Source organism: Podarcis liolepis (assembly GCF_965112155.1).
Source record: "Podarcis liolepis genome assembly, chromosome: 1".
Lineage (NCBI taxonomy): Eukaryota > Metazoa > Chordata > Lepidosauria > Squamata > Lacertidae > Podarcis > Podarcis liolepis.
In genome coordinates, this window is record NC_139554.1 from 17,681,962 (window position 1) to 17,703,354 (window position 21,393).

The following is a 21,393-nucleotide window of genomic DNA, read 5'->3' on the forward strand; positions in this document are numbered from 1 at the left end:
TGGAATTCCTAGAATCCGTAACAAATTACAGTTCCCAAGATTATTTGGAGGAAGCCATGACTTTTAAAGTAGACTTTTGATATGTATGGTGTGGATGTGGCAATTGTGTATTTTTGTGTTTTGTTTTGTGTGTTCTATTTTAAAACTCCTTATGTACTTTGTTCTGGGATTGTTGCAATGAAGAGCACGTAAGACATTTTGAATTAATAAAATAAATTAAAAGAACCATGAACTAGTCTGGTTGTTTTTTTTTGTAATTATGGTAAGATGAACATGGCAATTTCAAAAATACAGAACGGTTGTTCTGTGTTTGGTAAGTAATTTAAGTTATTTTATTTACAAAGGGTTTAATAATAATCTGTATGACGTTAGTATTGTACTTTAATTTGACAAAACTTGATAAATTTTTGTCATGATCTGTGCTTTAACAATAAAAAGAAAAATGGGAAATAAAGAGGAATTCTCTGTTGTGGAGCTGAACTCAGCAGGCATAACATTTAAAAAAGATGGGAAAATCTGTGGCCCGGTCGATGTTGTTGGACTCCAACTCCCATCTGCCCCAGCCAGCAGAGCAAAATCAGGGATGATGGGAGTTGGAGTCCAAGAACAGGAAATTAATGTAGCATGTACCTTTGCAATGATGTCCAGGGTCACTCGACTCAGCAGGCTCAGCATATCGACTTCAGTTTTTCCATCAGCTTTTCCCTCCAGCTGCTCCATAAGCTTGTCGGCTTGGTCGTTGAAGGTTCCCATCAAGCGAGTGAGGTAACTGTCCAATTTATTATTATTATTATTATTATTATTATTATTATTATTATTATTATTATTACAATGGTGCCCCGCAAGACGAATGCCTCGCAAGACGGAAAACTCGCTAGACGAAAGAGTTTTCCGTTTTAGAGGTGCTTCGCAAAACGAATTTCCTATGGGCTTGCTTCGCAAGACGAAAATGTCTTGCGAGTTCCTGCTGGTTTTCCCCCCTCCCCCCCTTTTTCTAAGCCGCTAAGCCGCTTATCAGCTGATCCGATCAACAGATAAGCCACTAAAAGCTGCTAAAAACTGCTAATAGCGCTAATCCGCTAATCCGTCAATGGGCTTGCTTCGCAAGACGAAAAAACCGCTAGACGAAGAGAATCACAGAACGGATTCTTTTCGTCTTGCGAGGCACCACTGTATTATTATTGGAAAGTGTGAGAATGGAAGTCAGTCTTATCTCTTCTGCTGTGTTGTACTTTTGTACTTTACTTTTCTCTCTCTCTCTTGGAGAAGATGTGAGAGGAAGCCATGATTTCTTTGTCCTGTATATATTGCTTAATAAATTACTTGGAATGCACACACCTAAGCTCCACATCATTTCTGCTATACTCTGCTGATTGAGTGTGCACATATCTCAAGGTATGTGTCACTGATGCGCACCAGGACTGAAGATTTATGAACGTCCCGGGCTGCGCTTCATCAGGAAGACGCCAAGAGAGAGCGTTTGCTCTCCCAGGCGTGTTCTGACAATTATTATTATTATTATTATTATTATTATTATTATTATTATTATTACTACTACTACTACTTATCCACCCTTCACCTGAAGGTCCCAGGGCAGGTCACAACAATTAAGCATCCATTAAAAATAGTCAAAAACAAATTACAATCACAATAATAACTGTGGGTCCTAAAATATACATCTCAAGTCTCAAAGGCCAGGGTCAATGCATATTTCTTCAGCATACGACAAACCTTTTCTACCAAGCTGCAATCTCTCGCTCACACACAAACAGCAACAATTAGGCTCAAAGCAACAATTCCAGGTTTTTGAAGCCAACTGCAGATGAGGAAGGAAGAGTTACCCCTCAGTGGTGACCCTGGTGCAATTAGACTTGGGGGGAGGACAGCCTTCCATTGTCCAGGTGTGTTGGCAATCCATGCACTAATATCAATGCAAAGGAACCTGCTGGCTTTGGCGATGGTTTGCTAAGGCTACACTTCACACTCACCATGCAGAATGGCATCCCATGGAATTATTACATGTTGAGGTTCTCTTTTTCTGCCAATATATTTCACTGATGGAGAGTGAGGTTGGAAACTGCACAGCACGATATGTCTAGCCTTTCATGGACTAAACTCATTTTTTTTCTTCAATGGATACACACACACACTCACAGCAAATAGAGGAAAGCTGCTCTGAAAAAGGATTTAAATTTGCTATATTTGTTCATAATACAGTTTGATCTTTTTTAAAAAAGAAAAGCTAATGAATATGCAGATCAATTCACAAGTCTAACAGTTGTGCTGCTTTGGAAAGTGTTCGCAGAGCTGCAATTAAGGCAGTGGCTGCTGCTTGCCAGAATGAGACATCTAGGACTTTCCCAACACACCACCATCACCAACAACAATCCAGTTTTTTTGTGCTGGGAGGTTGTCCCTAACCTGAATTTCTTATATTAATGAGATATAAGATCATGCATAATAATCCTTCAGAGCAGTTTCTTGCACCTCTAATTAAGAATTTCTTTTAGAAAATCCATAGGAACATTTGAAGCCATTTTATCCAGTCATACCTCTGGTCCATATGGCTCAGCACTGTCTACACTGAATGGCAGTGACTCTCAGTGCTGGAATCTACACACATATTAAAAACGCTGGGAAAATACTTTTTCTAAAAACGTTTTGGAAAATACGTTGAATTTGGCATAGCTCACTTTCGCCATCTAGTGTCACATTTGTATTTTGCACTTCGCAACACATTTAGAACAGCTGTGTTTTGCAGCTGTGTAGCCGAGTCCCAAGGGAGTCTTTTCCAGCCCTACCTGGAGAGACTGAATCCAGGACCTTCTGTGCACAAAGTAGATGAAGAAGGCTCCAAATTCAGTCTCTGGTTCCTCTTGGGAGGGTGGGAACGACTCCTATCTGAAGCACTGGAGAACTGCGGCAAGCCACTGTAGATGAATGCTGAGCAAGATGGACCACTGGTCATAGCATCAGGCAGTTGCCTATGTTCTCTGCCTTACCTTCGACTGAAAGCCACATCCATAATTCTCCGCTGTTTGTACCAGCGGGCATGGTTGAGGTCACTTACTAAGCCATTCCCTAAAAATCTGTGGAAAATGGAGAAAAACATTATACCCTGCATGGACTAGTTCAGATGTCATATTCTAATCTAATGTGGAGAATCAGGAATGTGCCACAGACTTCCATGGAGTTCTTTCTTCATTTTTTGTTTTCCACCTTCGTTTGCCATGATGTAGGAACTTGACAAAATACACCCTAATGCATTTGAAGCTGGTTTTGCAAAACTTGGCTTTGGAATAAATTCTGGTCATTGTTTGCCTGATTCAGAAGTCATGGTAAACAGTGGTTAGAAGAAACCAGAAAAAGGAAGAGATTGGCGTACATGAAGGAAGGAAGAAGGGAGGACATGATTCTAACAGCATGTTTCCAATATTTCAAACCTTGTTTTGAAGGATTACCAGAACTGAGCCTTAGATGTGTGAACATAAACTCTTATTTTGTCAACTCCCCCTCTTTAATTTCCACATGTCTGCCTTTTCTTAATATTGTGTGGTACAATTTGGCATTTTAAATACCGTATTTTTCGCTCTATAAGACGCACCAGACCACAAGACGCACCTAGTTTTTGGAGGAGGAAAACAAGAAAAAAAATATTCTGAATCTCAGAAGCCAGAACAGCAAGAGGGATCGCTGCACAGCGAAAGCAGCAATCCCTCTTGCTGTTCTGGCTTCTGGGATAGCTGCGCAGCCTGCATTCGCTCCATAAGACGCACACACATTTCCCCTTACTTTTTAGGAGGGGAAAAGTGAGTCTTATAGAGCAAAAAATACGGTAAATGCTACCCACTAAATTTTCATTGCTAAATATTCCTCCTAACCTCATGGTTCTCCAGACAGGGATCCAAAATACAGTGGAACCTCAGTTTTCAAAGGTAATCCGTTCCGGAAGACCATTCGACTTCCGAAATGTTCAAAAACCAAGGTGCAAAGGACGGTCTGCCAATTCAATAGAGGAAATTGTGAAAAACAACAGATACACACAGTGGAAGTTGTTTGACTTCCGAAGCGTGTTTGAAAACGGAAGGATTTACTTCTGGGTTTTCGGCATTCGAAAACCGAAACGTTCGACAACAGAGGCGCCGGAAAACCGAGGTACCACTGTAAGTCCAAGTCTGTCCACATCTCTGCCAGGCATGCACAACTTGTGACCTACCCAGCCTTTCTCAATCTTGAGTCCCCAGATGTTGTTGTACTACAACTCCCATCATCCCTGACCACTGGTCCTGGTAGCTAGGGATGATGGGGGTAGCTAGGGATGAGGCTGCAACCCAACCACTGATTGTGACATGCAAGGTGCCAGACATCCTTACTTTATGCAGCCTCCAGGCAGGCAAAAAGAACAGGGAGTTTATCAAGGCTCTGGCAGACCCCCATAGAAAGCTCTTGGGCTACATATAATTTAGTGGGTCACAAATTGAGGCTGGTCTTATGCACAGTGTGCAGCTAGGTCTGCAAACACTCTCCATGGAACATCTTTAAAAGTCACTGTCTGCAGGGGAGGAAAGAGGCAGTGGATTCTCCACTCACTTTTTACCCAGCTGCAAAAGTCACCTCTCTGGAATCACAGGTTACCAGAAGCCAGGCAGGTGGGGGAAAGTTTATGTATCCACCCTTAAACTGCAGCTTAAATATTTTCCAGTTGTTAACCTTTGAGCCACATTGTGGATTTACTGGTGTACCTAGTAAACCATTCTGTCCTGAGCCACTTTGGGACTCTTCTTGCTTATGCTATGGATTGCATGGAGTATTCAGGAAGACTTCCACAGCTAACTAGGTAAAAGGCTATAGGCATTCTTCAGGGTGCACATGTCTACTACATGAATAGCACTTCCAAACTTGTGAGCATGTGAACCCAGAGTCTTCTTTTCAGTCTGCACTGCCAGATGACAGCATGCTGGTCCTAGCACTGTATGCTCCACAGCTATCTAGGATGAATGTGTTTGTATCTGTCCAGGGGACCATCCAGTGAATATGGAACCCTGAAATGGAATTTAAACTTCACTTGTGAAATACAGAGTTTACTTTTCAAGGCTTTCCTATATGGAAAGGTTTGGACAGTAGCAACAGAAAATCATGGCTTCTAAGCCAGGAGAGGCATCGTAAAAAAGAAAAGAAAAAAAGCTAGTTATGTGTGGAGGACTCCCTGGTCCTGAATGGGGTAACTGTGCCCCTGAAGGACCAGGTGCACAGCCTGGGAGTCATTTTGGACTCACAGCTGTTCATGGAGGCGCAGGTCAATTTTGTATCCAGGGCAGCTGTCTACCAGCTCCATCTGGTACACAGGCTGAGACCCTACCTGCCTGCGGACTGCCTTGCCAGAGTGGTGCATGCTCCGCTTATCTCCCGCATCGACTACTGCAATGCGCTCTATGTGGGGCTACCTTTGAAGATGACCTGGAAACTGCAATTAATCCAGAATGTGGCAGCCAGACTGGTGACTGGGAGTGGCTGCCGAAACCACATCACAATCAGTCCTGAAAGACCTACATTGGCTCCCAGTATGTGTCCGAGCAGAATTCAAAGTGTTGGTGCTGACCTTGAAAGCCCCAAAGGGCCTGAAGGAGCATTTCCACCCCCATTGTTCAGCCCAGACACTGAGGTCCAGCGCCGAGGGCCTTCTGGCAGTTCCCTCATTGCGAGAAGTGATGTTACAGGGAACCAGGCAGAGGGTCTTTTTGGTACTGGCAGCCACCCTGTGGAACACCCTCCCATCAGATGTCAAGGAAATAGACAACTATCTGACTTTCTGAAGGCAGCCCTGTTTAGGGAAGTTTTAAATGTTTGATGCTTCATCGTGTTTTTAATATTCTGTTGGGAGCTGCCCAGAGTGACTGTGGAAATCCAGCCAGAACGGTAGGGTATAAATAATAATAATTATTATTATTACCTGGGTTGCACACTGGTTCTTATACTATACTGATTTTGTATATGTATAAAATACGTTTATTTCAAAAGAGCATAAGAGGAATGGTGCTGGATAAGACTAAAGGCCCAACAGGTCCAATATTATGTTTTCACAACCAAATACAGCTGAAAAGTCAGCAAGAAGGACCTGAATGCAGCAGCTCTCTCCCTATTTGTGACTTCTAGCAACTAGTGTTCAGAGTTGTGTTTCTTCAGACACCGGAAGAACAACACAGCTCTCATGGCCAACAGCCATTCATATCTTTGTCTTCCATAAATTTATACATCTGTCCAGTAGAACCCAACAAATTTGCTGGAAATTGGCTGTCATTTCGTCATACTTATTGATTGTAACTTACTTTTTATATTTTATATTAATATTTTATATTAACTCACCTTTCTCCAAATATATTACAAGTACGTTCATATTCTTGGTCTTTTGGGTACTGTGGTGACAACAGGCACTCCTAAAATTAAATCCTTTGGTCAGTTTTCTGAAATTCGGTTAATCTCATTACTAAGAATATCACGTGCTAAATTTAGGAGAACTGATTTCTAACATCAGTGTGCTGGGCTCACAATTGAGGATGGGGCAGGTGGGTACCTTCCTTCTGCCTTTAAAAACAGGGGGTCCAATTGAGGGTAGTTATTTCAGAATACTTTGCTTAAATTTGGCGGATCTTTTGCACAGGACTTTGCTTGGCAGGTGGGTCAGCCCCACATGGTAGGGGAAGCAACTTGGAGACATGCTTGATCTGGGTACCCGACATGGAACCCACAGAGGACAAACAAGACACCCCACAGGTCAAGGACCTTGAGGAGCAGGCAGGGTCCCCTGAAACCAATCCTTAGGATACACGGGAGGGACCATCTGGGACCTGCTGAAGACCCTCTAGGGCTGTCAGAGAAGGAGGTGGAGTCACCACCACCACTTGCCCTTGAGAACTCTGGTGCCAAAAAACATGGTATACACACATGAACATGTGTATACTACAAGAACATAGTATACTATGTATAATATAGTATACTATACTATACTATACTATACTATACTATAGTATAGTATACTATAGTATACTATAGTATACATAGTATACATAGTATACTATACTATAACATAACATACTATAACATACTATAACATTGTTTATGTTATACTTTTATACTGTTTTATTGTTGTTAGCCGCCCTGAGCCCGGCTTCGGCTGGGGAGGGCGGGATATAAATAAAAATTATTATTATTATTATTATTATTATTATACACGTATGAACCCAGAGTTGTCATGATGAAGCTATCCCTGGAACTCCTTCAGGACCAGCATCTGTGGTTAGAAGACCAGTATGGATAAGCCCTTCCTCTTGAGCCTTCCAGTTGCTAGAAACAAGACAAGTCTCTGGTTTCTTAGGCCTAATGGTGGTGGTGGAAGGCAACCACCTCCTTTATGACCTTGTTGAACTTCCTGTGACTATAGGCTGTTCCATGACCTTATCATGGATTATGTTGGGACCTGGAACAGTTTTCTGTGCTTGACCTTGATGTCCTCCAGATGTTCAGGACATGCTGGCTGGGGCTGATGGGAACTGTAGTCCAAAACATTTGGAGGACACAAAGCTGGGGAAGGCCATTTTAGAGGGAGGGAGTCTAAGGAAAAAGTGAGAGCTATGGGATTTATTGGAAACGCCAAAGGTATTAGAAGCCTAGCGGTGATGTAGTGTCTATCAGAGCAGCTTACGCTTTGGAACTGTCTCACCTGTGGTCAGCCTGCACATGTGCACAAATAAACCATAGGTCTCAAAATTCAAGTGAATCTCCAGTAACCATTCAAAGGGAATAAAAGCCCTAGATAAACTATTGCACCTCTGAAGCTGTAGAATTGTGACAGTACCTTCACTCCTTCGGGGCTTAATACTAAGACCACAGCTTTGTGAAGTACATTAAAACGCACGACTGGTCCATATTCTTCAGCCCTATGAAGAGAAAGTCACCCAAAGTATTTAAAAAGGAAAGGGAAAGGTTGCCAGAGATAAGCAACCAGCAAGTTATATGGAATGTTGTAGTCATGTTTAGAAAAACTGGAACAAAAAAAATATGCTTTTGTTGCCAAGATTGTGCAAAGTTTCTCTTGTGAATAAGTTGTTCCTTCTGGACAATACATGTCACCATCATGTGGAATAAGAGGAGGCCCTACTGTGTGAGTGGGGGTGGGGGTGGAGATTTGACCTTTGGAGATTCCAGAGCAGTGCTGAATTTCAACAATTCCAGAGGGTGGATAGTCCACTAACACCATCCGCTAAGAAGAATATTGAAATAATGTCCTCCACCCTCAAATGGGGACAAATATAAGATTGGACCCTATCCCTGGTACAGTCATACCTCGGGTTGAAGTAGCTTCGGGATAAGTATTTTCGGGTTGTGCGCTGCAGCGACCCAGAAGTAACGGAGCGTGTTACTTCCAGGTTTTGCTGTTCATGCATGTGAGGACGGTCAAAATGACGTAATGCGCATGCGCAGAAGCGGCAAAATGCGACCTGCGCAGAAGCGGATGCAGGTTGCATTTGCTTCTGGATGCGAACGGGGGCTCTGGAACAGGAAAATGCTCTGGACAGACAATGGAAAATATTTCATATCTGAAGTCATTCATGGACTGGAAGTAGAAATTTTCAACTTTGCCCTTGCTGTAGAAAACTCTTGTAAATTACTAACAAGCAAAATAAACTTTCAAGGACGTAGTTGATGATTTCTAGATTTTATACCCACCTTCCCTTTACTCAAGAGAGTTAATGGAAATGTACATATTGGGTTGGGTTCGTGCTACATAAGAGTTGTGTAGATGGCTGCACATTCCTTTCTTAATTCCCCATCCCTCCAATTTTATGGCAAACCATAGGGCACTCTAGGAAAACCTTGTTTTGCACGAACTGGGACTACAGCACTGACATTTCCTATTCACTTTCCCATTCTGCAAGTAGTGACATATTTCCCCTAACATGCCCAGCTGGGGAAAAGGTTCTTGGCTACATAGATTGTTGGTCTGAATTTGCATTGAAGCTCATAGCCCAGGGGTAGGCAACCTAAGGCCCAGGGGCCAGATGCAGCCCAATCGCCTTCTCAATCCAGCCCATGGACGGTCCGGGAATCAGCATGTTTTTACATGAGTAGAATGTGTCCTGTTATTTAAAATGCATCTCTAGGTTATTTGTTGGGCCTGCCTGGTGTTTTTACACGAGTAGAATGTGTGCTTTTATTTAAAATGCATCTCTGGGTTATTTGTGGGGCATAGGAATTCGTTCATTAGTTTTTTCAAAATATAGTCCGGCCCACAGCTGAAAAAGGTTGCTGACCCCTGTACATAGCCTCTTATACCAAGCTCTCTGAAAAATTGAAAGTAACTTACCACTGCAGAAAGAGATCACCCAATGGCTCCTGGTTTTTAATCGTTTTCCAAATGAGTGGCCCATGTCCAAGAAAAAAGCTGCAATATTATTTTTTTAAAAAAGAAACAGGATGTTATGAAACTATATGAAGAACATCGTACAGTATTTTGCATTGAAATCAAATCAGGAGTGCCTATGTGATTTCACACACCAATTGGTGGGGGGAAGATGGCGCCGGATCAAGCCTCAACTGACTCTCTGCTGCGTGAGTAGGAGCTCTAATGATCAAATTACCCTGATAAAAAGGCTCAACCTATGAAAATATCTGCCAACTTTTATCAGTAAAAGACTCTGGGAGCTGTCGGGTGGACTTTTAAACCTCCCCTCCCTTTTAAAGCTACTTAAATCAACTTTGAACCACCTCCCTTGAAAAGCCCATAAAGCTGTGGGTTGGATAAAATAGCCCCATTTATTTCTGAGTACGAAGATGGTACTTACAAGACAATGTGGCAAAGAACTGGGGATTTCACCTTTACAACCTGTGACAACTCCCACAAAGAAAAAACTGGCCAAAATTTCAACCTACTTCCATCCCAAGGCTGATGAAGCAAATAATCCAGGAAACCTCCATTCTCATGAGTGGTCTATTGACCACACCTGGATTGGAAGGGAGGAAAAAACGAACGTCGGAGGTGAGGGAGTGGACCTGGCAACAGAACTAAAACAAGCTGAGCTAGCCAAAGAGGGACCTGAAGCAAGTTTAGAACAGGAGCTATTCCTGGAAAACCTAGAAGCCATGTCAAACGAGCCTCCCCTCCCTATCAGGAGAGAATTTAAGGTGCCCTGAGCCGACTGAGACAGACAAATGGCCAAACAGCTTAAGGGTACAGTACCCGGACAACCTTATCTTCTACTTCTCAGGGATGTTCGAAGAGTTACTCAAAACTCATTTCACACAGATAAGCAAAGAACTTGAGCCAATTTAAAATTTCCTTTCGGAAAGCTTGAACCTGCTTACCACCCTAACTGAATTGATTAAGAACCATGAGGTCGCTTTCCCTCACATGACATCTGGGACTAGGACTAATGGAGGTGAAACCAAGTCGGGACTCGATTACAAAAAAACAAACAGAAACAATTCAGTGCAGGAGGGAGGGTCCTTTGCTCCCAAGAAACCGACCTTAAAGAGAAAATGCTCAACACAAAAAAATGAAGACCAAAACATCAAATTGAGAGGCCAAAAAGGAGCGCCGACCTGCCGGACTAAAAAAATGAATTCCCAGAAGCTCTTTAAGCTGCTGGAGAATAGAAGAAGAAGAAGAAGAGTTTCGATTTGATATCCCACCTTTCTCACTCCCCTTCAGGAGTCTCAAAGCGGCTAACATTCTCCTTTCCCTCCCTCCCCCACAACAAACACTCTGTGAGGTGAGTGGGGCTGAGAGACTTAAGAGAAGTGTGAGTAGCCCAAGGTCACCCAGCAGCTGCATGTGGAGGAGCAGGGAAGCGAACCCGGTTCCCCAGATTACGAGACTACCGCTCTTAACCACTACACCACACTGGCTCTCAGAATACAACAACAAAGAACTCTGCTCCTACAACCCAAAAGAAAATCACAAACTCATGCATGCCAATAAAGCACTCTGAGGAAAAGCCCCACGCCCCAGCAGATCACACACCACCCTCTAGTGGGGAAATAGAAAAACCAAAGGAAATTCCGGCTCCCATGCAACCAAGCCTTCTCTTGACACCGCAAAGAAATCCCGTGTACCCTAACATAACAAGAAAGGATCAAGATAAAACAACACAGACTTGTTGGAAGCTAACATTAAATAATCACAGACTTGCCCTCACAATACTTCCCACAAATAGAGGACACCCATCATATGCTGTCAGAGCTGCTCTCAGATCCTAGCTCACAGAGGATCACGCTAGCCAGCGTTCACTTTATAAAAGTCTTTATTGAGTTACAGTTTCCATTTCCAAGCTGCTGCGTGCAGCTCTACGTCTTATAGATAGACCGGCGAAGCTCCGTCTGAGTCTCCGCCCCTTGTACACCAACTTAATACCCTAGCCTTACTCCACCTTTTCCGCCTGACCGTTCTCCTCTGGGTCCCTCTGCCCCCCGTGGTCTCTTCCTTCCTGGACTCTTCTGACGCTGACCCCCCGGACCCTCCTGTCTCCTTGCGTCGGGCTTTAGGACCTGGCTCCCTTTCCGGGCTGCTCACTGCGCCGCCTTCCGGTGCATTTGAACTTGGCGCGCGCGCCCAACCTTCCACTTTCCGCTCGACCGTTTCTTCGCTCTCCGATGGAGGTGTGGCCACTCCTGACTCATGCCCTCCCCCCTGCTGCGAGCTGCCAGAGCTCGATACCTGGCGCCTTTCCTCCCCACTGCACTCTGTTGGTGACGCTGGCCCCGATTTCCAACTGCTGCCCTCTGAACCCTCTCTGGACCCTTCTTCCTGGGGTGTCCCCCTAAGCTCCCCCCTTGCTCTGGCCACTGGCGCTCCTTTCTGTGAATCTTCTGATTCACTGGACAGGCTCGGAGATCTTGGGTCGTCGTCGTCACTCATCTTTTCTTCGGACTCCTCCCCCTCGCTCTCTGTTTCCTCCCTTGCCCTCGCCTCTGCTCCTGAACCCCTGACATCCATCCCCCCTCGAAGCCCCCCGTTCCCCCCTCCCCTCCTTCTGGTGCGGGAACTGGGTGCTGCAGTGTCATGGGGACGAATGCCGGATACAGTTCGCTCCCCTTGGCGGGCCTCCAACTGAAGACTTCCGGTTCTTCTTCCTTGCGCTCGTCGACAACGGTCACCTCCGCTTCCATCTCTGTGCCTCCATGCTCGAACCCAAAATCCTCCCCGTACATGTCCACGTCCGTCTCCGCCTCAGTCGTTCCCGGGTCCGTCGCTCGACCTGGAACCTCCAGCCACTTCCTGCGCCACTGCTCCTCTGGTCGATCATCCCACCAATACGAGGGTTCTGAGGCAGATCCTGAGGGTGACCCCTCCGGGGAACGTGTGTCCAGTGTCGGTTCCTCGTCCGAGTCAAACCCGTGGAACGTGCTGGCTGAAAGCGTCGGTGTGAAAAGCCAATCGTCGAAAAAGTCCGCTGGCATGGGTCTGTGTGGGAAGAGGGCATGAAACTCGTCTTTGAGCAGAGGTTCCTCCAAAGCGTAGCCCGGCACCCAGCTGTTGGCGCTGGCCGGGGTGCCCTCCTTGGCGAGAAGGTACTCCTCTCCCCATCTAGAGTCCAAAATCTCTGTGACCTCGTTGATGGGCTCCTCTTGTGGCACTCCCCCTTGCTGCGTTCCCTCTCGGAGCAGACTCGGTGCCGTTCCTGGTTCCTGAAATCTGTGAGGTGTCTTGTAGGGAGTGAGCACCGATCTGTGGAACACCGGATGCATCCTGGAACCCTCCGGAAGCGTCAGCCTGAAAGCCACCGGGTTGACCTGCTCTTCGACTTGGTAGGGTCCTAGTTGTTTATGCCCTAGTTTCTTCTTCGCTAACGACCTGGCCGGCACTGCGTGGGCTGCCAACCAGACCCAGTCTCCCACATGGATCTCTTCGCCAACCCTCCTGTGTTTGTCCGCTTGCACCTTGTATGCGTGTTTAGCCAGCTCCAGGTGCCACCGAAGCTGATCGTGGACCTCCTGCAACTCCGACGCGAACGCGTCTGCTGTCTGCGGCTCCCCCTCCCCCATTCTTTCCAGTCCCGGGAAGGTTCTGGGGTGCCTCCCGTTGTTGGCGAAGAACGGCGTCACCCCCGTGGACACGTGCTTCGTGTTGTTGTAGGCGAACTCGGCGAGAGGCAGGTAATCCACCCACGTCGCAGGCTGTTGATTTGCATAACATCTCAGGTACTGCTGCATGATGGCATTGACCCACTCCGCTTGCCCGTTGGTCTGCGGGTGTCTAGCCGACGCCAGGTTGATCTTGACGTTCAGGAAGCCCATCAGCTTCTGCCAGAAGTTCGAGATGAACTGCCGCCCCCGGTCAGACAGTATAGACCGCGGCAGACTGTGAACCTTGAACACGTGGTCTATGAACAGTTTGGCGGTTTGTTCCGCCGTGGCCACCTTCGCACACGGAATGAAATGCGCCATCTTGGAGAACAAGTCCACCACCACTAGCACTGCCGTCTTGCCCCTCGAGCTGGGCAGATCCGTGACAAAGTCCAGGGCCACTCTCTCCCAAGGTTCGAACGGGGTTTGCAGCGGTTCCAGCAGTCCCGCCGGCGGCCTGTGTACTGGTTTGGCCCTCTGGCAAGTGTCGCACCTCGCCACGTAGTCCGCGACTTCCCTTCTCATCCTGGGCCACCAGAAGTCTCTGGCAACTAATTCTATCGTCTTCTCTGTGCCAAAGTGCCCGGCAGTGGGCGCGTCGTGCAACTGCTGCAGTACCTTGGCGCGAAGATCGTCCCCCGGCACGTAGATGGCCCCTTTACGGAGGAGTAATCCATCGCGAACCTGGAACTCGCCGGTCGCCGCGGCGCCTCTGTGCGCCTCTGCCATCTTGGCTCGCGCGAAGGAGTCGTCCTGCAACGCACGTCGTACCGCCTCCAAGTCAACAGTCGCCGAAGCGCACGCCCACGCTGTCGGTGCAAAGATGTGCATGGCCGCCGCTGGCGTCGCCTCCTCAAGGTATTGCGGTTTACGGGAGAGGGCGTCCGCCATGATGTTGGTGTCCCCCGGGACATACTCTATACGGAAGTTGAAGTCCGCAAAGAACTCTGCCCAACGTATCTGCCTCTGGTTCAGGAACTGCGCCGTGCACCAGTGCTCCAGATTCTTGTGGTCCGTGCGGACCTGCACTGTGTGCTTGGCTCCGATGAGGAAGTGCCTCCACGCCTTGAAGGCTGCATGAATGGCCAACAACTCCCTGTCCCAGATGGTGTAGTTCTGTTCTGACTTGGTGAGCTTCCTGGAGTAGAACGCTCCCGGTCTCCAAGCCCCCTGCGGGTCTTGCTGCAACAAAACTGCTCCCACTGCTCTGTCCGAAGCGTCCGTCTCCACCCTCATCGGTCTGCTGGGGTTGACGTGTAGTAACTGCTCCTCCGACGCGAAGAGACGCTTGAGTGCCTGAAAGGACCGCTCCGCCTGCTCCGTCCAGATGAACTTCTTTTTCTTGGAGCTGAGCGTGTCTGTGATGGCCGCCGTCTGCATCGCAAACCCCTTGATAAACTTGCGATAGAAGTTCGCAAAGCCGACAAACCGCTGGACCTCCTTCCGGCTGTGCGGACTTTTCCAATCCAAAACCGCGCGAACCTTGGCGCTGTCCATGGCGAGCCCCTTGTCGGACAACCTGTAGCCCAGGAAGTCCATCTCCGACACGTCGAACTGGCATTTTTCCAGCTTGGCGTAGAGCCTATGCTGCCGCAGTCTGCTCAGCACTTCCTTGACGTCTCTGTCGTGATCCTGCTGCGATTCAGAAAAGATGAGTATGTCATCCAGGAAACAGACACACTTCTTGTAGAGGAGCCCCGCCAACACGTGATGCATGAAAGCTTGAAAACAGTGGGAGCCATTTTGCAATCCAAAAGGCATAACTCTGTATTCGTAGGTGCCCAGGGGCGTGAACATGGCTGTCTTCCACTCATCGCCTTCCCGCATGCGAATGAGGTTGTATGCCCCTCGCAGGTCCAACTTGGTGAAGACGCGTCCTTTGCGCACCGTCGCGAGGAGGTCGTCGATCCTGGGCATGGGGAAGTCCGATGGCTTGGTCACAGCGTTCAAGGTCCGATAGTCCACTACGAGTCTTTTTTGGGGCGTGTCTTTCTTCTTGACAAAGAATACAGGACTGCCCCCCACTGCCTTGGACTCTCGGATGAAACCGCGCTCCAAATTGTGATCTATGAACTCTTTGAGTTCCTGCAGTTCGTCCTCAGACATGGAATACAGCTTCCCTTTTGGCAACGCCGCCCCTGGCAGGAGGTCAATCTTGCAGTCGTATGGTCTGTGGGGGGGTAGCTTGTCCGCCTCCTTCTCGCAGAAAACCTCCAAAAATTCTGCGTACTTGTGGGGAACTGCTTGCAGCGTCCCTAGCTGCAGCTGTGACTCCTCTTCCTCCCCTTCCTGCCGGGGCAGGATGCAGTGTTCAGCACAATAGGAAGAGCCGAAGGTCAGCTGCCCCTGGTACCAAGCCAGCGTCGGGCTGTGCTTGTCCAGCCAACTCATGCCCAGTACAATAGGCGTGTCCGAAAGTTGAGTGACATTGAAGCTAATAACTTCCCTGTGATTCCCAAGTCGCATCACCATTGGTGGTGTTTGGTTCACCACTTGCCCCCCTAGCAGCTCCCTGCCATCCACCGTGACGACCTGCAGGGGCAGTGTGGCAGGCAGCAGCTGTATAGCGTGCCGGTCGACAAAGTCTTGCCCTATAAAGTCCGCATTGCTTCCTGAGTCAATGGTGATCGGCACGTCCATGGTGAGTCCATTGGGTAGCTGGAGCGATGCGGTGAGCCTCACCACTGGTTTGGGTGGGAGGGGGTCTGTGGGCTGCAAAATCTCTGGGGACTGCTTCACTGACACGTCTGGCTGGGCCCCAGTGCCTCTCTCTCCAGCCAGACTCCGTCATTTCCCTGCTGTGGTTCCCCTTGCTGAGTTGCTGCAGTTACCATTGCTGAGGCTGCAGTGTGCTTGTGGAGCCTCTGGGGACACTCTTTCGCCATGTGCCGGGGATCTTCGCAGATGTAACACTTCCGGTTCCCTCTAGGAGGCTTCGCTTTCGCTGCTCCCGGTGCTGGGGCTCTGATTGTTGACTGAGCCCTTGCACCTCCAATCTCCATAGGTTCCACTCCTCCTCCTGGCGGAGGTGTGGATTGCGCACGCGCTGCTTCTCTGGGAACGAAGGAGTAGCCTCTGGCAGGTTCGCGCCCTCCACGCCCTTCGTCCCTGCTCCATGGACGTTCTTCCAGACGCACCCCAACCGCCAGCGCCCTCTGAACGATCTCCTGCGTGCTCCGGGGTCTCTCCCCCCTCGCAATTTCGTCTTTAACCGCTCCATTCAATCCTTCCCAAAACAGGTCTCAGACTGGAGCCGAATCTCTGTCCCATTCCAGGGCACTGACCAATGCAAAAAAGCGGGCATGATACTGTCTTACACTGGCCCTCCCTTGCTTCAGTCCATGTACCTCCTTCCGGGCAAGATCCACGTCTATGCTTGATAAAAAGCACCCATCCATCGCTTTAATAAAGGCATCCGCATTCTGGAGCGCCGGATCCTTATCTCTCCACAAATTGCGCAGCCATGCTTTAGCATCTCCATGCAAATGGGACATGATAAACCCCACCTTCTCTTGCTCATCTCTAAAGTCCTTGTCCAGCAGTTGCAGGGCACACTTTATATCTGCTCTAAAGTTGGGGTACTGTTGCAAATTCCCATCGAAGTGAGAGACTAGACCGCCTGTTCGTCTCCCCAACCCAATCCCCTCCGGTCTGGGTGTCAGTTGCCCTTGCTTCGTAAGCATTTCCAACCTGACCTGGAGATCTCTGTAGGCGGCAGCTGTTTCCTCCTCTCTCTTCCTGGATGCAAGTATCTTGGCATTCAGTTGTGTCACTGCTTCTCTGAGATCCGCTATCTGCTGTTCAGCCGTCATCTTTTCTGCCGTTCGTGAGCTCGCTAGTAGGCACCAGCCTTCTCTCCTCTCCACGAGGCTTTAGATGCCCACAACGTGGGGACGGAGCTTACTGTCAGAGCTGCTCTCAGATCCTAGCTCACAGAGGATCACGCTAGCCAGCTTTCACTTTATAAAAGTCTTTATTGAGTTACAGTTTCCATTTCCAAGCTGCTGCGTGCAGCTCTACGTCTTATAGCTAGACCGGCGAAGCCCCTTGTACACCAACTTAATACCCTAGCCTTACTCCACCTTTTCCGCCTGACCGTTCTCCTCTGGGTCCCTCTGCCCCCCGTGGTCTCTTCCTTCCTGGACTCTACTGACGCTGACCCCCCGGACCCTCCTGTCTCCTTGCGTCGGGCTTTAGGACCTGGCTCCCTTTCCGGGCTGCTCACTGCGCCGCTTTCCGGTGCATTTGAACTTGGCGCGCGCGCCCAACCTTCCACTTTCCGCTCGACCGTTTCTTCGCTCTCCGATGGAGGTGTGGCCACTCCTGACTCATGCCCTCCCCCCTGCTGCGAGCTGCCAGAGCTCGATACCTGGCACCTTTCCTCCCCACTGCGCTCTGTTGGTGACGCTGGCCCCGATTTCCAACTGCTGCCCTCTGAACCCTCTCTGGACCCTTCTTTCTGGGTTGTCCCCCTAAGCTCCCCCCTTGCTCTGGCCACTGGCGCTCCTTTCTGTGAATCTTCTGATTCACTGGACAGGCTCGGAGATCTCGGGTCGTCGTCGTCACTCATCTTTTCTTCGGACTCCTCCCCCTCGCTCTCTGTTTCCTCCCTTGCCCTCGCCTCTGCTCCTGAACCCCTGACATATGCTCAAAGTAAAGTAAATATTCCCGAAAAAATCGGAATAGTCACCAGGGGCCTCGTGACAGCAGAAAATATCATCAAGGTAAAATTGCTCCCTCATGACACGGCCCAAAATAGGGCTATAGTGACTTTTAAGAAACCAAATACAGGCAAAAAATAGGGTACCCTGTCGACTTTGGCCCGGAGGCTTTACCAAGGCAGTCAAAGGATCAACATTCAATTTTTGCTGGAGCCTGCCTCCTCAAACTCTCTAGGCAGCTAAATCTTCATATCCTAAATGGTTGCACCAGGGGCGACATCCCCAGGGAATATACATTCGTGTCTAGGGTAAGATCCAGCACAATTGATTGTATGTTGGCGGACAGCGAATTGCTAACAAAAATAGTGAATTTAAAAGTGCTCCCATTCATAGAGGGGGACCATTTCCCTTTGCACCTCCAGGTGTCTCCGTTAAATGAGTCACCCTTCCTGAGAACAGTATACCCTGCAGAGATCACCACATTAGAGCGACCTGGTTGCCGAGTCAAATGGACCCCTGCACTTGATTCCAAACTGAAGAAGATTTTAACCTCTGAAAAACTCTGTACAATTTTAACTGGCTTTGGGAATAATCCTAGGCCTGAGGACCCAGTTTCCAAGTATGAGAGCCTGCTCCAACAATTAAAACCCTATCTTTTTAATACCACAGAGAAAAGGCCAACTAAGCCAATAACATCAAATAAACCCTGGTTTGATTACACCTGCTTTGAGGCAAAGAAAGCCCTGCAAAATGCTTACAAAGCTGCCCTGACAGCTGAAAATTCTGTTAGACATCAAGCCTATCTTGCTGTCCGTGCCCTAAAAAAAGGGCCAGGCAAAAGCCATGGTCAGGCAAAGAATATTAGATACCGAGAGACAACAGGACTGTGCAAGGTGCCCCGACTATAAAATTGGAGAAATTGAAAGATATATAGCTGCACCGGCAGCATACCTCTTCTTTCTAGAAATGCAAGAAGGGCCTTTACACTTGCCAGAAGGGTGGCTCTTCCATCACCGGTCCTGATTGGAGCCTTTAGTAAAGTCCCCTATGCCCAGAGACTTTGCACCTATCCACTGGGAGAGATAGGAAGCCCAGAACACTTGTTCTTTAAATGTCCCTTTTACGAAGAGGCACGCAGTAAGTTCATTGATCCCCTACTGCTGGGGCTCGCAGATCTCCCGCAAAAGCAAAAATTTAACCTTTTGCTGTTAGGCAAAGATAAGAAGAAGATCTGGATGGTCGACAGATTCTGTGTACAAATCTGTAGGCGCAGACCATCGCCCAACTCAAAATAGTCCGGCATGAAAATCCCCAAACTCGGTTCCATGGGTGACTCTGAGTCAACTCCCTGGGATAGTTTATTGTTGCACATTGTTTCACAATTTATTGTTGTACATTGTTTTAATTGCCTGTTTTAACCATATTTGCACATCAGTTTCTAATGCTGTGAGTGTCCTCTATTTCAGAGGCTTCTACTCTGCAGCCTCTTATAGTTGTTTTAACTGCGAGTCTTTTAGTTCTTACGCTCTTACAGTTGTTTTAACTGCATGTTTTTATTTGTTTTTAGTTCTTATCTGTTTTAATTATCAGTTTTTATCAATCCATTATCCGTGTTTAATCTTGTATTTTATTCAGATGTTTTATCCTATGCTTGTTTCTTTGTCCTTATTTGCTCCAACATTTATCAGTTAAAAAAATTCTAACTGCTATTTTATTTATATGTTGTTGTTTTTTATCCTGGTCTGTGACCGTATTAAAGTTCATTCATTCACACCAATTTCCAAGGAACATGCATTACCCATCCCAGAAATAACAGCCCATGACCCATCCCACTGCAACAAAGGGGACATCGTAAACTTGCATGCCTGTTCATTTTTAAAATTATTTTTCCAGATACTACAACCAGCAACACCAGGGTCAGGAAGTTCTGCCACCTGAGGCGAAAAGCCCACCACCACCTCCTTCCTCCTGTGCAGGAATGCCCTGCCAGCCCTGCCCCCTCCTCCTGTCAAAGTCTGGCCACAAGACACACATTTGTACATTACGATTCGGAGGTCCAAGAGAATTAGCAGCCCTCTCCCTGTGGCATCTCCCATTAAGTATCACAACTCCACCAGCCTCTTACCTCACCCTTGGGGCGCCAGGGATGTGATCATACTTCATGTGGATTGATTTTATGTAGCAGCAATAAAGGCCAAAAGCCAGAAGGGCCACCGCGAGCAAAATGCGCAGCAAGCCCCAGATCACCTCTGGCGCATCCATGACAGCCAGGAGCTCAAGCCACAAAGCTGCAATGCCAAGCCTCCAAAGTTTGAATGACTTTGCTTTGGAGATTGGAGTCCTGGAGTTGTTGCTTTGGCAATAAATCCCTTTTGAGTTTGGGAGGAGCCAGGCTGGGATGCAGTAGGAGGAACCTTTACTTAAACATACAGTCCCTGCAATCAGATTGAGTCAGAAGGACCAGATGATGGTCCATTTGGAAGACCAAAGGATTTAATTTTAGGAGTTGGTACAATGCCAAAGCACCCAGTCAGAACATAGAATCATAGAATTGGAAGGGATCCCGAGGGTCAGAGTCAGAATCTCAGAGCCTCTTTCCCCAGCTTGGGCTGGCAGCAGCTCAGGCTGTTCCCTTTCTTGCTCTTCAAGACATGGCAACCCATGGTTGACCACAAACTTGACATGAGCCAACAGTGTGACGCGGCAGCTAAAAAAGCCAATGCAATTCTGGGCTGCATCAATAGGAGTATAGCATCTAGATCAAGGGAAGTAATAGTGCCGCTGTATTCTGCTCTGGTCAGACCTCACCTGGAGTACTGTGTCCAGTTCTGGGCACCACAGTTCAAGAAGGACACTGACAAACTGGAACGTGTCCAGAGGAGGGCAACCAAAATGGTCAAAGGCCTGGAAACGATGCCTTATGAGGAACGGCTAAGGGAGCTGGGCATGTTTAGCCTGGAGAAGAGGAGGTTAAGGGGTGATATGATAGCCATGTTCAAATATATAAAAGGATGTCACATAGAGGAGGGAGAAAGGTTGTTTTCTGCTGCTCCAGAGAAGCGGACATGGAGCAATGGATCCAAACTACAAGAAAGAAGATTCCACCTAAACATTAGGAAGAACTTCCTGACAGTAAGAGCTGTTCGACAGTGGAATTTGCTGCCAAGGAGTGTGGTGGAGTCTCCTACTTTGGAGGTCTTTAAGCAGAGGCTTGACAACCATATGTCAGGAGTGCTCTGATGGTGTTTCCTGCATTGCAGGGGGTTGGACTCGATGGCCCTTGTGGTCTCTTCCAACTCTATGATTCTATGATTCCTACTTCAGTGCAGGAGAAAATAAGCTTTCCCCCTCTTCCATGTGACAGCCCTTGAGATATTTGAAGATGGCAGTCTCCTATCAGTCTGCTCTTATCCAGGCTAAACATACCCAGCTCCTTCAACCGTTCCTCATAGGGCTTGACTTCCAGACCTCTGATCATCTAGGTCACCTTCCCTGCCTCCCCATGTGCAGTAGCCCCAACTGAGGAGGAGGGGAGTGCGGAGGACAGTGGGGAAAGGGTGAGAGCAGCCCCGAGTGCCTGCTTTGCTTGGGAGCAGGTCCAAAGGAACTTATC

General features: G+C 47.9%; 1 protein-coding gene across 1 annotated transcript in view; it reads right to left on the minus strand.

Moving 5' to 3' along the window:
* LOC310714074 (cholesterol 24-hydroxylase-like) overlaps nt 1–20,093 on the minus strand; it is a 35,224-nt gene extending 15,131 nt beyond the window's left edge. Inside the window, exons 1-6 of the mRNA XM_083518957.1 lie at nt 19,906–20,093; nt 9,362–9,439; nt 7,853–7,934; nt 6,364–6,434; nt 3,003–3,089; nt 631–769 (exon numbers count right to left, since the gene is read on the minus strand). Coding sequence (XP_083375083.1) covers nt 631–769; nt 3,003–3,089; nt 6,364–6,434; nt 7,853–7,934; nt 9,362–9,439; nt 19,906–20,042 — 594 coding nt within the window. The 5' untranslated portion in view covers nt 20,043–20,093. The remainder of the gene's footprint in view (nt 1–630; nt 770–3,002; nt 3,090–6,363; nt 6,435–7,852; nt 7,935–9,361; nt 9,440–19,905) is intronic.
* Nucleotides 20,094–21,393: the final 1,300 nt, after the last annotated feature.